Genomic DNA, 14,877 nt, shown 5'->3' on the forward strand with positions numbered 1-14,877 from the left:
GATTCCAAATGGAAATATTAAAATGTGTTTTTTAAAACTGAATAACTGCTCTGAGCAGTTACTTGAACTTGTTTGACTTTAGTGTAATTCCATCCATCCATCTTCTTCCACTTATCCGGGGCTGGCTCGCGGGCGCAGCAGCCTAAGCAGAGAAGCCCAGACCTCCCTCTCTCCAGCCACCTCCTCTAGCTTGTCCGGGGAAACACCAAGGCGTTCCCAGGCCAGCCGAGAGATATAATCTCTCCAGCGTGTCCTAGGTCTGCCCCAGGGCCTCCTCATGGTGGAACATGCCCGGAACACCTCACCCAGGAGGCCCCCAGGAGGCATCCTTGTCAGATGCCTGAACCACCTCAACTGGCTCCTTTTGATGTGGAGGAGCAGCGACTGTACTCTGAGCCACTCCTGGATGGCTGAACTTCTCTAAGGGAGAGGCCAGCCACCCTTCGGAGGAAGCTCATTTCAGCTGCTTGTATCCGCGATCTCGTTCTTTCGGTCACTACCCACAGCTCGTGACCACAGGTGAGGGTAGGGGCATAGATCGACCAGTAAATTGGGAGCTTCACTTTTACGCTCAGCTCTCTCTTCACCACGACAGACTGGTACAGCGTCCACATCACTGCAGTTGCAGCACCAATCCATCTGTTGATCTCCAGCTCCCTTCTCCTGTCACTCGTGAACAAGACCCCGAGATACTTATACTCCTCCACATGGGGCAGGAACTCATCTCTAACCCGGAGTGGGCACTCCACCCTTTTCCGTCCGAGAGCCATGGCCTCAGATTTGGAGGTGCTGATCATCATTCCCGCTGCTTCACACTCGGCTGCAAACTGTTCCAGTGTGAGCTGGAGGCCATCACCCGATGAAGCCAACAGAACCACATCACCCGCAAAAAGCAGAGATGAGATTCTGAGGCCACCAAAGTGAAAGCCCTCCGCCACTTGGCTGCGCCTAGAAATCCTATTTATAAAAGTTATGAGCAGAATCGGTGACAAAGGGCAGCCCTGGCAGAGCCGATCACCCACCGGCAATGAGTCTGACCTATTGCCGGCTATGCAAACCAAGCTCTTGCAACGGCTGTATAGGGATCGAATGGCCCGTAGCAATGGGCCAGACATCTCATACTCCCGCAGCACCTCCCACAGGACACCCCAAGGGGCATCGTCGAATGCCTTCTCCAAGTCCACAAAACACATGTAGACTGGTTGAGCAAACTCCCATGCGCCCTCAAGTATCCTCGAGAGGATAAAGAGCTGGTCCAGTGTTCTGTGACCAGCACAAAAACCGCATTGTTCCTCCTGTATCCGAGGTACGACTAACGGATGGACTCTCCTTCCAGCACCCTGGCACAGACTTTCCCAGGGAGGCTGAGGAGTGTGATCCCCCTGTAATTAATTTAGTAACTAAAGAAACACAGAAGGCTGAGCTGTTGAAATAAATCACATTATCATTCCATAATCAGCTTTAATAATGTTTTTCTTTCTTTAATTATCAGTGTTAAATGCTGCACTTAGTTTCAATATTGATCCTGTGGCTTGGAAGACCCTGAGGAACTCTGCTGCTGGTTTTGGCTACCAGGTGGTTCAAAGACAATCAGAGTAAGTCAGAACATGGATTTTTATGTTTAATATGGGTTTACAATTTCCTGCTTATAACATTAACCACTAATGCTTTTTTCTTTCAAAGAAATATTGAATCATTTAATAAAACAACTGGAGGATTTTCACTGCACTTTACTCACCAAAATGTTATCTAATGTCTGGATTTCTCTCCTTAGTTTGCTTGTCAGTGCCCCACTTGAACAGTATTCACAAAACAGAAAGGGGAAAATATACAGGTGTACCATCTCTGGTGAAAACTGCCTAAATATACAATTTCGAGGTAGGTAGTTTCTTGATGTCTTAACACAATATCCTGAAACTCTGACAGTATCTTTCAAGTATTGAGATCTTGGAATATGACGTTAATTAGATTAATTTGCAGATAAGGTGGATTTCTAGAGAAAAAAAATGAAATGTGTGAGTTTGTAATGCATTATTAAGCTTAAACATTTGCCATTTCATGATATAACAAAACACTTAATTGAATGTAATGGTTTGTTTAATTAATTCTTGCTAAAAGTTATTTATTTTTTCATGATTTTCAGACACAGTAATAGTGAACTTAAATTAGTGTATTTTGCATTCTTTCCCTTTGTAATGTGGTACGAAAAGTGGCAGTCAGTCAAATAAAATGTATTTTCTAGTGACCCCAACATTTATTTTATGAGTGTTTTAATATATACTCAATGCTTTCAATACAGAGCCAGATTTTGCTATCAACATGTCTCTTGGTTTGACAATGAAAAGTGATCCTGGAACCCAAAACACTGTGGTGAGTTGGTGAACTGCAGATGTGTCACACTGGAATGGAAGAATAATTAGCATGCTTGATTCATCATAATTTGATCTTTTCTCTTTTGAGGCATGTGGTCCAACTATTCCAAAGGACTGCAAAAGTATCACCATGTACAGTGGTGTCTGCTTTCAAATAAACCGTTCCAATAGATTTGAGCATTCCATACCTTCTTCTGTCAAAGGTAACAGGATACTAAGTTTGTGAAAACAAACTCATAATAATAATAATAATAGAATCTATAAATACTTATGTCACTGCACATTCACACAATTAATCGCTGTGACCCAATAACCTAATACATTTTAAACAGTCTGAAGCTCATTTATTAAAGTTATTGTGCTTTTTAAAATAATTTTTTAAATTTGTTTTAATTATGTTTTGAATTTTCAATTCAGTTTCATTTTACCCCCCAGAGTCACTTTAATAGGTTGAGATTAGTTTTCATTGCTTTAAGTAGTAATTTTTGACTTTTTAATTATTTTCAATTATTAGGATTTTAGCTTGGGTAAGATTTAAGAGTTTCAGAAATCATATTACAACACAAACATAATTTATGAAGGCAGTTGACTCCCAGTTATGTAAACATCCCAAGTCACAAGTAAGTGTGCACCAAAGATTGAAATGGCAAATGGGACCAAAGTGTGAATCTTCCTCACAAAGAAAGGACACTTAAAGTTGCTCAACACTACATTTCTTACTCATCTTTTTGGCAGAATGCCCGCTACAAGCAGACATTGCCTTTCTGTTGGATGGTTCAGGGAGTGTACATAGCGAAGATTTTCAAACAATGAAGACCTTTGTGAAAAATCTGGTTCGGTCTTTTCTCTCAAGTGATACAAAGGTGAGGAACTCTACTCTTATTCTCAGATAAATCACAACACAGACATTAAATATTTCTTTATTTCCATAATTGATGGTTTTCCTATTTATTTTCCACACTTTTTCTTCCAGTTTTCTGTTTCCCAGTTCTCTACTTCATCAAAGGTCCATTACTATTTTGATAATTTTTTCTCATCTGGATCATGGGACTCTAACATTGATAGCATAAAACAACTAGACCAAGCAACTTACACAGCTAAGGCCATCGAACATGTTGTGTAAGTGCTGCCATGATGTTACACATCTTTCACAGTTAATGAAGTGTGTCAGAGGTTAGACATAACTTGTAGAGCTTTATTTAAAAAAAAAAATCATAATTCTTTGTTATATTAGCGAAAATACTGTAAAAGAAGGCATCATGATTTTTATGTAAGCAGTTCTCTTCAACATCTAAAACATCTAAAAGATGCACTGTAAAGAAAGATGGACTGAAAATCTATTTTCTGCATTCATCAGCCAAAATGTTTTTACACCACAAAGAGGATCCAGATCAAATGCAAAGAAGGTGCTGATAGTTATTACTGATGGAGAATCTCATGACTCACATCACTTACCATATGTAGCAATGCTAGCTGAGAGTAAAAAGATTGTTCGATTTGCTATTGGGGTAAGTACCTGCTCAGTTTTCCACTGTACCAGTTTCTTCAAAACGTTAATCTTTTCAGTGACCCTTTAAAGTTAACCTAATTTTCTGACACTAATGAAATGAGGCACCATTCTTTATTAGAAAGAAGACTGTAAAGTAAAAGCTCTGTGTGTGTTTCTAGGTGGGGAATGCATTTAATAAACCTGCTGCAGAACAGGAACTGCGCACCATTGCATCGTCTCCGTCAGACAAACATGTGTTTCAAGTTAGGGACTTCAACGCCCTTGAAATAATAAGACAGAATTTACAGGACAAAATTTTCTCTATCGAAGGTACAAACATTAAAAAATGTTACAACTTTGTTAAAATTTCTGTAAACATTCCAGCTATAAATATTAAAGCAACTGAAGCCACCTGCAGTAAAGGACTGAGAGATGTTCACCTTTGTATCTCTTCACATTAGTGTGATAAACAATACATAAATGACATACTTTTAATAAAGAGCAAGTGATTATCTAGAATCAGTCCTTCAGGTCATGAACAAATTGAAATTACACAGTCTGTCCTTTAAGTCCTTATTTATTATTTTCATGTTACAGGATCACAAACCAGTGGAGAGTCACTGAAAATGGAAATGTCTCAAGAGGGATTCAGTGCAGTTTATGTGCCTGAGGTAATTAAAAACACTTTAAACTCAGACAGTCAAGTGATAAAAAGAAAGGAAAACCAAACAAAACTCCAAATTTAAATGCACTGTATAATACATTCACACATTTATTTTTCTGTACATTTCTGTCTGCACTGTAGGGAATTCAGATGTCTATTGTTGGTGCAAACCAGTGGAAGGGAGGCTACGTGCAATACACAACAGGAGGCCAGAAGGTGAAAACATATGAGGACGTGTCTTTGGAGCCTGACAGTTATCTTGGTAAGAATATTACTGACAACTAACACATAAACATGTGATCATGTAGTATATACATAACTGTGCTGTAATTCTTTCCCCCAATCAGTTTGGAAAATGGACAACATTACGCTTTAATTAGGTGTTTAATGTTAGTCATGTTGTTTTTGATTGTGCTTTATGTCACATAAAATATGAAATACCACAAATGACAACATTTCAAGAAAAAACATCTTCCATGCACCTTAAATATTAATGAAAATATTTACAAATTCTCTGTATGACTATATTTGACTATTTCTTTACTATTTTAACTGAAGACTGCTTGACTATTAAATTCTAGGTTACTCCATGGCAATTGCTAAATCCTGGAGTGGCTCTCTGACAGTTGTTGGTGCTCCAAGATATAAACACAGAGGAGTTGTGGTCGCTGTTAACAGAGATAGCTTTAGAAATCAAAAGATTGAGCCCTTTCCATGGCAGGTACGTATGTACAGTATAAAGTGATAGACCTGAATGACAATGTAAAATATATTTAGACTATACATAAACAAAACTGTACTATTTTCATTTATCTGATTCTTTTGATTTAATAATTTGTTCCTAACACAGTATCAGACTGGTGAATATTTCGGGGCAGAGGTGTGTACCATGGACATAAATAATGATGACATCACTGATCTAATCTTCATATCAGCCCCAATGTACATGGAGCCTGATAGAGAGGGAAGAGTTTATGTTTGCAGACTAACTGGTTTGGTAAATTGCATTTTAACTGCTGCAGTTAAATTAATCAGTTTATTTGTCAACTTCCTTGAAGATCATAAAATATTCACTCTCCTGCTTTTAGTTTGTGGAGTGTAATTTCGATGAGCCGTTAGTACTAAGAGGACATGCAGCTGTCAAAGGAAGGTTCGGCTCTTCTCTTGCTGTACTGCCTGATCTAAACTCAGATGGATTCAGGGATTTGGCAGTTGGAGCACCTTTGGAGAATAATGGTGAAGGCAGCATCTACATATTTAATGGCGAAGGAGGAGGAAGAATCATTCCTACTTACTCACAGGTACACAACATCAAAGAACTCACGAGGATGACTAAACTAATCTATAATGTACAGTCATTTTCTGCAGCTTGATTAATTAAAATATTTCCATGTACACAGAGAATAACTGGCTCTGAGGTCCAGTCAGGACTGAAGTTCTTTGGCCTGACAATCAGTCAGTCGTCTTTTGACCAGAGTGGTGATGGTCTGCCTGACTTAGCGGTGGGTTCAAAGGGCAAAGTTGTTTTATTGAGGTACGTCAAAGATAGTCCAATCATGCATTATTACTGTCCATGTTCACTTCTATTAACTATTTCTGTTAAATAAAAAAATGAATGCCCCACTGGTTAAAAGTTTAGAATTAATTCCATAAATAATTTTTAAAAATTATTACATTAATTTATGACATTTCTAGACACTCTGATATAAACTATTACATAAAAACAAATTATCTTTACTTTCAAAAAGGATTTTGCATGACCAAAAACTTTTAAGCAGTAGTGGTTTGTAAAATATGCAGTGTGGTATTTTCCTGTGACGTTCATTTCCAGATCAAGACCCATAGTAATGGTGAAAGCTGAGGTGTCATTCAACCCAAACCAAATCCCTACTCAGAATGAAGGCTGTTCAAAACCATTGGAGAACACAGCTACAGTCTGCTTCACCATGAGCAGAGTGTCTGCAGTCAACACAGGTTCATCATTCGACTCTACATCATTCAACAACAAAGCCACTGCCCATCATTTGTAGCATTGAATCCAAACTGTGTTTTATTCCAGCTCAAGCAGTGATTAATTATACTATAACACTGGATGCCACTCGTAAACCTCCAAACAACCGAGCTTATGTCAGAGGGAAACAACAAGAACAATCTGGATCAGTAATTGTGTTCTTAAGAAGACAACAGTGTTCAACTCTGAAGATAATTATTGAGGTAAAAATCTAATAATATCAGGAAAAACAACAAAAAAACAAAAAAACAATGCAAACAATCAAAGTTCAGTTCAGAGAGTCCTACAACACTGAACACAAACCAAATTGCTCTTTTTTTGCAGGCCTGTCCAGAAGATGCTCTTAGTGCTCTTTCCAATGAGCTCAAATTCACGTTTAATGGTTTGTCCATAAACAGAAATCCCAGACCAAGTCTTTCCTCACAGGCTCAAACAACAACCATTTATCCTGTAAGTAATCTTTAAACACAGTGTATTAACAAACAATTGGGCCAAGAAAACAACTTTAGTCTTTCCCTTGTATTAATTAATTGTATGAATTAATTTAATTATTGACGTGAAATTGACCATTAAACTCAGTTAAAGTGTCAGTTCTAAGTGATCCAGGTCAATGTGATGTTTGGTTGTGCGTAAGGCCACTGAACGTCTTTTTAGTTCCAGAAAAAATTTCTGTCATCCAAAAGGATTTACAGCATCTGATGGAGAAAACAAAGACTAAAGGCCTTTACAAACTGAACATGTAAAATCCATGCAAACATTTTGTGCATTAAAACATTTTTCGAAATCACTTATTTTTAATGTAGCTATGGACAAATTTGCAGCTTTTATTTTTATTTTTTTAAATCAAGCTCAATTTCTTTGGCGTAAATACACAGATCTAACAAACAGTTGTTTTTTGAATACAAATGTTCTGAAGAAACACATTCCTTTTTTATAACGTGCTCCCTATATAATGGCCTTAAGAGTGAAATAAAGTTTGAAACAAAGAGAGGGTCATGGTGTTATTCCTCTAAGAGTCACTAGCTCACCAGCTACCATGTGAGCTAAGGCAGCAGTCCCCAAACTTTTTTGCGCCACGGACCAGTTTATGTGTGACAATATTTTCACGGACCGGCCTTTAAGGTGTCGCGGATGAAAAGAACAAAGTAAAACTGGTGCTGGTACCAAAAAAAAGAAGATTTATTCATAACACATGGGAAAAGACCCAGGGAAATTGAGTTAATGATAAAAAAAATAAAAAATAACACTAAAAACCGATAAAAACCCTGAAAACCATAAATTTCACACCCACACCTCAACTCTTGTGGCCCAGTACCAAATGACTCACAGACCGAGACTGCTGAGCTAAGGGATCTCGAGACTGAAAGCAACCAACTCCACTCAATGAGAGTTTTTCCACAGTGGATGTAGAGCACATCCTTTACTATTCTCTCGAACCATTTGTCCAAGATTAGCTGGATTTAAGCAGACTTCAAAGAATTATAACGAGAATAAGTGATCAGCTGTTGTACTTCCAGCTCTCTATGTCCACCATGGAGCACAGTAAAAGGTTTTAATGTTTAAGTAATCATTTTATTTCCCTTCTGCCACCAAAAAGAAAATGATTAATGGATATTAATATATGGCTAATTGTACTACCAGTCAAAGACTAATGCAGTAGTAACAAGAAGCAATTAAAAAAAGAGCTCAAAATACACAATTCTTAATTTAGAATGATAGCTTGTGTCTGAGATCAAAGTTGTCCAGAAGTGGATCAAGAATATTATCATAAATTATTTTCTTCCGTGTAAGAACTGCAAAAAACCTCCACGAGATGGTAGAACGAAAAAATTGGTTGTTGGATTTGCCTATACAATGTGCTAATTGGAAAAAGTCGTTCATCATTTAAATATGTTTTCCAAAATGCTCTCTTCCACAGTTAGGGTTTGACATCAACTGTGGCACTGACAACAAATGTGTTGATAACCTTAAAGTGGATTTTACGTTCACCAGGTAAGGCTCAGGTATAAAGCTTTGTTTTGCTTGTGCTTGTATTCCTTTTCCTTTATTCTCATCCTCCTTCATACTCTGACAGATCCTCAGAGGTTAAAGTGGGCATTGATGAGCTTTTGGAGGTCACAGTCACAGTGGAGAACAGAGGTGAAAACTCCTACAACAGTCGTGTTATTCTCACGTACCCAGCTGGACTCTCCTACAGGAAGTTCACCATTCAGCAGGTAAGGCATCAGGATCAAGTCTGTATCAGTTCATCACTGATCTGCTGCTCTTACAATCCATCCAGCAGTCATTTTATTTTTGTAATAAAGGGAAGAATTGGGTGCAACTCTTTGGACAGTGAAGATGGTTTATCACGAGGAAGGACAGACTGCACTATCCACAAACCAATTTTTAAGAGCAAAACTAAGGTTTTTTTTACTTAGAATATCTTTCTCTCACTTCTTTATAGTTTTGTTTATAGCAGAAAGAGATGATGCAATTTGATATGTCTCCTCCATTCAATTAAGGCTTCCTTCATTGTCTCCTATGGGATTGACACCAACAGTCAACTTGAGAGGAAGATCTTTGTCACTGCAAATGCCACCAGGTACTGTTCCTTTGGTATAGGTTTTACTCTATTTATTTCATTAAAGCAACAGCCCCACAGATACAATATGAATAATTTCACTTCTTCCTTTCAGTGGAAATCAGGAGCATGCCACTACAAGTGAACTCTATAAAAATAAATCGATTGATGTGAGATATAGCATTTTTATGACATTTGAAAGGTATGGGTTCTTCCACTTGAAATAAAAAGCATCGTTTAGAAATTAAGAAATGTTGTTTTACATGGTATTTATTTAATTTTTTAAATATGTCTGTTTAGCTCCCTCAGCTACAACAATTTCACATTTGGGAGGAGTGATTTGCAGAAACCAGTCCAGCAATCAATTAAGGTCAAAGTATAAGTTCTGTATAAATCTATATATGTGTATTTATTTGTTCTGTATAATCTAAATCTAATTGTAATGCTTGGTTGTCCTTTTCTTTATCTGTTTAGATTACAAATGATATCAGAGCACTTAATTTCACTGTGGTGATCAGGGTTCCAGTGAAGCTTGGTAAAAAAGACATTTGGGTGGATTTGATCAGTCTACAGGTATTGTGCAAAATTCTTGAGTCACCCATCATTTCTAAAAATGGCTTAATGTTATGTATGGAGGAATGGATGTGGTATAATTAGGACAAAAACCAAGCATACCTGAATTAAATGTATTTTAGATCACAGACTGTCAGAGAGGAACTGACGAAGAACCACCTGTCAAAAATTTTGTTTCTCAGATCAGAAAAAATAAGGTGGTGGTAAGTATACCTCTACACTTGAGCTTTTGAAATTCAACCTCTTTTAGATTTTAACATTCACCTCACCTATCACAAATTCAGCTATCACAGTTTTTGTTGGATTCAGTCTTGTTTAAATCATTCTCAGGACTGCTCTGTAGCCAAGTGCAGAGTGTTCAAGTGCAACACTTTCATGGGAATACGGGAGAGTAGGACGTATGAAATCTCTGCCAACCTCAGTTCAGGATGGCTAGATCAGGTAATGGATAGGTAGTTTATGTTAAATTAATATGTTTTGGGTTTTTTGCTAAATGTTTAGATATATAACCATTTTCCTGTTAAATCAAACAATATCTAATTTAGGGTCAACTCGTGATGTATTTTTTTCCTTAGATTGGGGTTCAGTCTGCCAAATTCCTCTTGACCAGCACTGCCAGTCTGGAGTATGACAAAATCCAGTATATCTACTTTTCAGCAGGGTCTGACAACAATCCTCCTGTTCACAAGGTGATTATACAATATTTTCTTTTGTTCGACGTATTAAGAGCTTTAATTTTATTCACATTCTGTCACTTCATCTGTCAGATTGAGGCAGAAGTAGAAGTGTATCCTAAGCCAAATTTCACCAAAGCGATCGTTGGAGGATCCCTGGGAGGGCTGGCTTTTCTAGCTTTACTCACCGCTAGCCTGTATAAGGTGAAAGACTCTTTTTATACTTTTTCAATTAAAAGTTTACAAGTTTTTTTTTCTCATGTAGCTTGGTTACATTTTTATTGGAACTCTAATATGTGATTACTGTATTTTATGTGCTTTTTCATTCACTCCTAGGCTGGATTTTTCAAGAGTAAATACAAACAGATGATAATTGAAATGACAGAAGATGATCCAGGGACGGCTGCAGGTGCACCCTCAGCAGAGTAACAAAGATGGCATTTGTAGCTGTACATTTAATCTGAATGACAGATGTAGACCATCCTGATAATTTCAGGGGTGAACATGGTGTGTAGAAGTGTCCATGCTACCACATTTGATTAATTAAACAGAAAACAGCTTGCTGTGTCTCGAATCACTCCCTTGCCTAGTCATTTGCTATGATCTGTAACAAAGGTTCCTACCTGGTGGTCAGGATCCTCAAGACTCAGGACCATAAAACTGGAGCACCTACTTTAAATAAGAAACCACCACTAGATATTTGTCTTAAGAGGATATATTTATGTAGATTTTCAAGCCTGTAAGTCCAGCAAGAAAGATTAGGTCTTTAAAATCAAATCTAACCTTTATTTTAATGGTCTGTGTATTTTATTTATATCTTTGTTATTAGTTAGTTAATGTGCTGACAATGAAATGTCTTTCCACATCTAAATGAATCCAGTGTACTGTATAAGATGTCATCTCAGACATAAAGCAGTATTCATTTTATAGGCTGAATGAATATAGTGCTCAGATGTTTACAGCCAAATTATAAATAAGGAATGAAGATTATTAATCATGCAAAACAAAGAAGAGCAGATTCTTTAGCAGCCTGGACTTCAGGATGTGAAAAAAGACCATCTTCTTTTTCCAGCTTTACCCTACTTAAAGCACCACCTGTCCTCGCCAGTGTCTACTTTCACAGTATTAGTTAACTCTTTGAAATCTTCTATGTATCGCAATGATTTTGACTGTGAACATAATTTAACTTTATGTCATTTCTAAAGACTGGTAAGTCCAACAGATCTATGACACTCTGGCATGTATTTTTTGGTACTATTTCAATATTTGGTGAGAGGGCAAAAGCGGATAAAACTTTAGAGGTAAAAATGAAAGACAGGTTTTTCCAGTCAGTGTGATATAAGAGTGTTCCCTGCTTTGATTTGTAGGGAAAATTATTAATTAATCAGAAATGTAAAGAAATATAAATGTTTAAAAGTAACATGACCATGTGACCTTTGAATAAAGGAGTGATTATTACAAAAATGCGCACTGCATTACTGTGTAGATATGTTCTAAAACAACATAACTGATTTATTAAAAAAAAAAAAACATCTGTGAAAACATTACTGTTAAACTTCATGTAATATTACATTAAAGGAAATGGAAATTTGTATTTAAAACAATGACTTTTTAATCTGACCTCAAACTTGTGTATTGTATGCATGTATCTGTCTGTATCGGATGAGGATTTTGTCATCATTTCAAATCCAAGACTACATTTTTTAGCTCTTTCATCAGAAATGTTGGTAGCATTTCAAGGATGAAAGACTTTCTCTACAGCAAGACAGTTCATAATGTTTTAACGGTGCGTTCACACCGAACGCAATAGACGCGACCAAAAAGCGCCAGACGCCCCTAGCTGATCGCGTGCACATTCGCACCTTGAAGCGGGTCCAGAGCGAACTAGTCGCGCTTTAAAATATGCAATTTTCATGCGTGTGAAGCGGAAATGTGGGAGGAAGTAGTGCCAGACGGTATGTTTGCAAGATGGCAGCTGTCGATCTAGCGTTTGAAGAGAGAGTCTCCCTTCTCTATTCACAAATTTACAAAAAATTATTTGAAATAATATTAAGATGCTCAAACAGAAAAACATTAAACATAAATCTATAAAATATAACTAATTACAGAGAGACAGGAATAAAAAGGATCCAGCTTAAAGTGGAAGAGCTTCAGGGAGAAGGAGGAGAAGAATAAGAACATTGTTTCTGCCCTGGAGAGCCCGCTGCCTCATCAGAAAACTACTGATTGATAGAATGAATGGCTTTGGCTGGACCTGCCTCTTTGAACTAGGTCAGAGCATCACATCACCAGGCTCCTGATTGGTTGTCGTGGCGCAACTTGATGCTGGAGTTCAGATTTTTCCAACTTGAGCGGTAGGCGCGATAAGCGTGAATGCACAAAATGCACCACACAAACTGCAGCGCATATTTTACTTCGCGCTTCAAACGCATCAGTTGCGCTACTTGGTTGCGCGAATCAGGCAGAAAAGCGTTTTCGCCATGCAAATCTGCTTCTGAAGTTTCGCGTGACCCCCAGTCGCGCTTCATCGCGCTCCTCCATTGACTTTACATGTAAACCTGAAGCTCTGGTCGCGTCTATGGTGTCTCTCCGTGTCCTGATAGTCCTATATCATCTACTATAATCCAGAGCTATACACTATCACTGCATTCTACACTACAGCTCAAAAGTTTGAAGTGAATTAGAAACATCTTATTTTCTAAAAATGCTGAAATTTATTTCATATTTTTAAAATTAAGAAATATGAATGTTTAAAAGTAACATTTATCATAAATGATGAATGAGGTTCAAAGGAATATCTGCAGAGGCCCATTTTCAGCAATAATATCTGCTGTGTTTCAGTGGTACATTGTGTTAACTAACTGTCAGTTTGTAAAGTTAAACTCCAACTAGTCATGCAAGTCACGCACACCAAGAAAACACTACATTTTTCCACATTATCGTAGTATCACAAAAAAATTTTCAGTGATAGACTCACAAATGAACCATTTTAAATGATTAATTTACATGGGCATTTTGGTCTTTTTCCCAGTTATTACAGAGAGCCAGGTCTTAGCTGTCTTATATGTATATTATATGTATTTTTCATCTATTGTATAAGGAATAATGTATTGTGTAAGCAAAGAAAGACCACACCATGGCATGTTTAAATAAGGAAAGTTTATTGATCAAATTTATTTTTAAACAAACAGACATGATAATTTTTTCACTGCCCAAAAATACATGTTCAAAGCAACACAACGGTGACCCACAGAATTGTGAACTCTACTCTGCAGAGTGGGAAATCATAATGAAGCGGTTCATTTTATTTGTGGATTCAAACTGCACTTCATATTTTTGGCCACCAGATGTCACCATGTACCTGCTTCCATTGTGGACCGCTACAACTTTCATTGTAAAGACACATCTTTACTCACAGAAAAACAAAGTCAGACCAATCTTCACAAGTTTACACAGCTACAGTCCACTACCAGAATCCCTGCAGCTCAAAGCTCAGGGAAAAAGGGAAAGGCATTCTGAGATGGCAGTCTTTATGCAGTGGCTGATGAGCTGCAACGTATCTCAGCTGTGGTTATAAGGCAGACCTGAAACACAGGAGGAGAAAGAGCTCTCTCACATGGGGAGAGCCCCGAGAGGTCAGTGACCATAACAGAAGCGTTCTTCTATCACAGGGTCTGTCTGAGCAGGAAAATACAATTGTTAATCAACTGCTTAGATCACACAGGAACCAGAAGAGAAAATATCACAAGCAGGTTTGTTTAAGGCGTCACAATAAAAGTCATCAGGAATTCAGCATTTTCTTTTTCTTCTGAAGTCATCAGGAGTTTATTTCTAATGTACTATTCTTATAGTTTGGATCCTCAAATAAAATAGATGAGGCTAAATGTAACTGTCTGAGGAGATGGAGCAATGACGTGATGTCCTGTGATGTATTCTGGTAGGAAGTTTAAAGAGTGTGCTCGTGGCTGCTCATCTACAATAAGCCTTTTCTGTGTTTATGTTTCTACAAACATTGTATGTATGAATGTAAATCTATGAAATTCAGTATATATTATTTAAAGCATTTAACTTGTGGAAAAAGAGCTGCAATTTGTTAAAACTGTCACTGATAATGTGAATGGCTTTGCTCACAAATAAGCAAAATATGCAATATTTAGCCCTGAATTATTTAAAAAAAGAACAACAAAACAATAACATTATTTTATCCATTATTTTAAACATTATCAATGTTTATTATAATAAGTATGTAATTAGAATTACATTTCAATTTTGCTCTTACGGGATTTATACAATTTTTAAGTAGACAACAGCATCAGAATGCACAGAGAAGACATATTCCTGTATAATTAGTTTAGAGAAACATACCATCACATTCCAAAATGTAAAAAAAAAAAAAGATTTTAAACTTTATTTGAAATATTCACATGAATAACTTTCTTCATATTGACCTGAGCATCATAACTACATTAAGTAAATATGAATGGGTGTTAATAAAGACTTCTGGCATCTGTTGGTAATTTGTAATAATGAA

General features: G+C 37.1%; 1 protein-coding gene across 3 annotated transcripts; it reads left to right on the plus strand.

The window, feature by feature from the left end:
• Positions 1-1,506: 1,506 nt before the first annotated feature.
• On the plus strand, positions 1,507-11,773 carry LOC134632617 (integrin alpha-X-like). Of its 3 annotated transcripts, XM_063481320.1 has the most exons (29): positions 1,507-1,595; positions 1,775-1,878; positions 2,300-2,370; positions 2,461-2,575; positions 3,108-3,235; positions 3,346-3,491; positions 3,730-3,880; positions 4,041-4,191; positions 4,459-4,532; positions 4,667-4,787; positions 5,107-5,246; positions 5,376-5,522; positions 5,614-5,826; positions 5,926-6,059; positions 6,357-6,499; positions 6,585-6,739; positions 6,861-6,986; positions 8,455-8,528; positions 8,611-8,752; positions 8,843-8,941; positions 9,041-9,120; positions 9,215-9,301; positions 9,400-9,469; positions 9,574-9,672; positions 9,795-9,875; positions 10,003-10,113; positions 10,248-10,361; positions 10,440-10,550; positions 10,683-11,773. In XM_063481320.1, the coding sequence occupies exons 3-29, from the start codon at positions 2,320-2,322 to the stop codon at positions 10,773-10,775; spliced, it is 3,156 nt and encodes a 1,051-aa protein (XP_063337390.1). In that variant the 5' UTR covers positions 1,507-1,595; positions 1,775-1,878; positions 2,300-2,319; the 3' UTR covers positions 10,776-11,773. The 3 variants fall into 3 exon arrangements, with proteins under 3 accessions (XP_063337390.1, XP_063337388.1, XP_065327660.1); XM_063481318.1 differs by lacking the exon at positions 1,507-1,595 and having other exon boundaries at positions 1,792-1,878; positions 9,855-9,875; XM_065471588.1 differs by lacking the exon at positions 1,507-1,595 and having other exon boundaries at positions 1,792-1,878; positions 5,382-5,522.
• The last annotated feature ends 3,104 nt before the right edge of the window (positions 11,774-14,877 follow it).

The sequence above is a fragment of the Pelmatolapia mariae genome, linkage group LG8 (assembly GCF_036321145.2).
Source record: "Pelmatolapia mariae isolate MD_Pm_ZW linkage group LG8, Pm_UMD_F_2, whole genome shotgun sequence".
Taxonomy (NCBI): Eukaryota; Metazoa; Chordata; class Actinopteri; order Cichliformes; family Cichlidae; genus Pelmatolapia; species Pelmatolapia mariae.

Coding starts and splice junctions, on each gene's coding strand:
- LOC134632617 (XM_063481320.1), top strand. CDS start 2,320: ATGTCTCTTGGTTTGACAATGAAAAGTGATCCTGGAACCCAAAACACT. Junction 5,247..5,375: donor TTGAGCCCTTTCCATGGCAG/GTACGTATGTAC, acceptor TTCCTAACACAG/TATCAGACTGGTGAATATTT. Junction 9,673..9,794: donor TGGATTTGATCAGTCTACAG/GTATTGTGCAAA, acceptor AATGTATTTTAG/ATCACAGACTGTCAGAGAGG.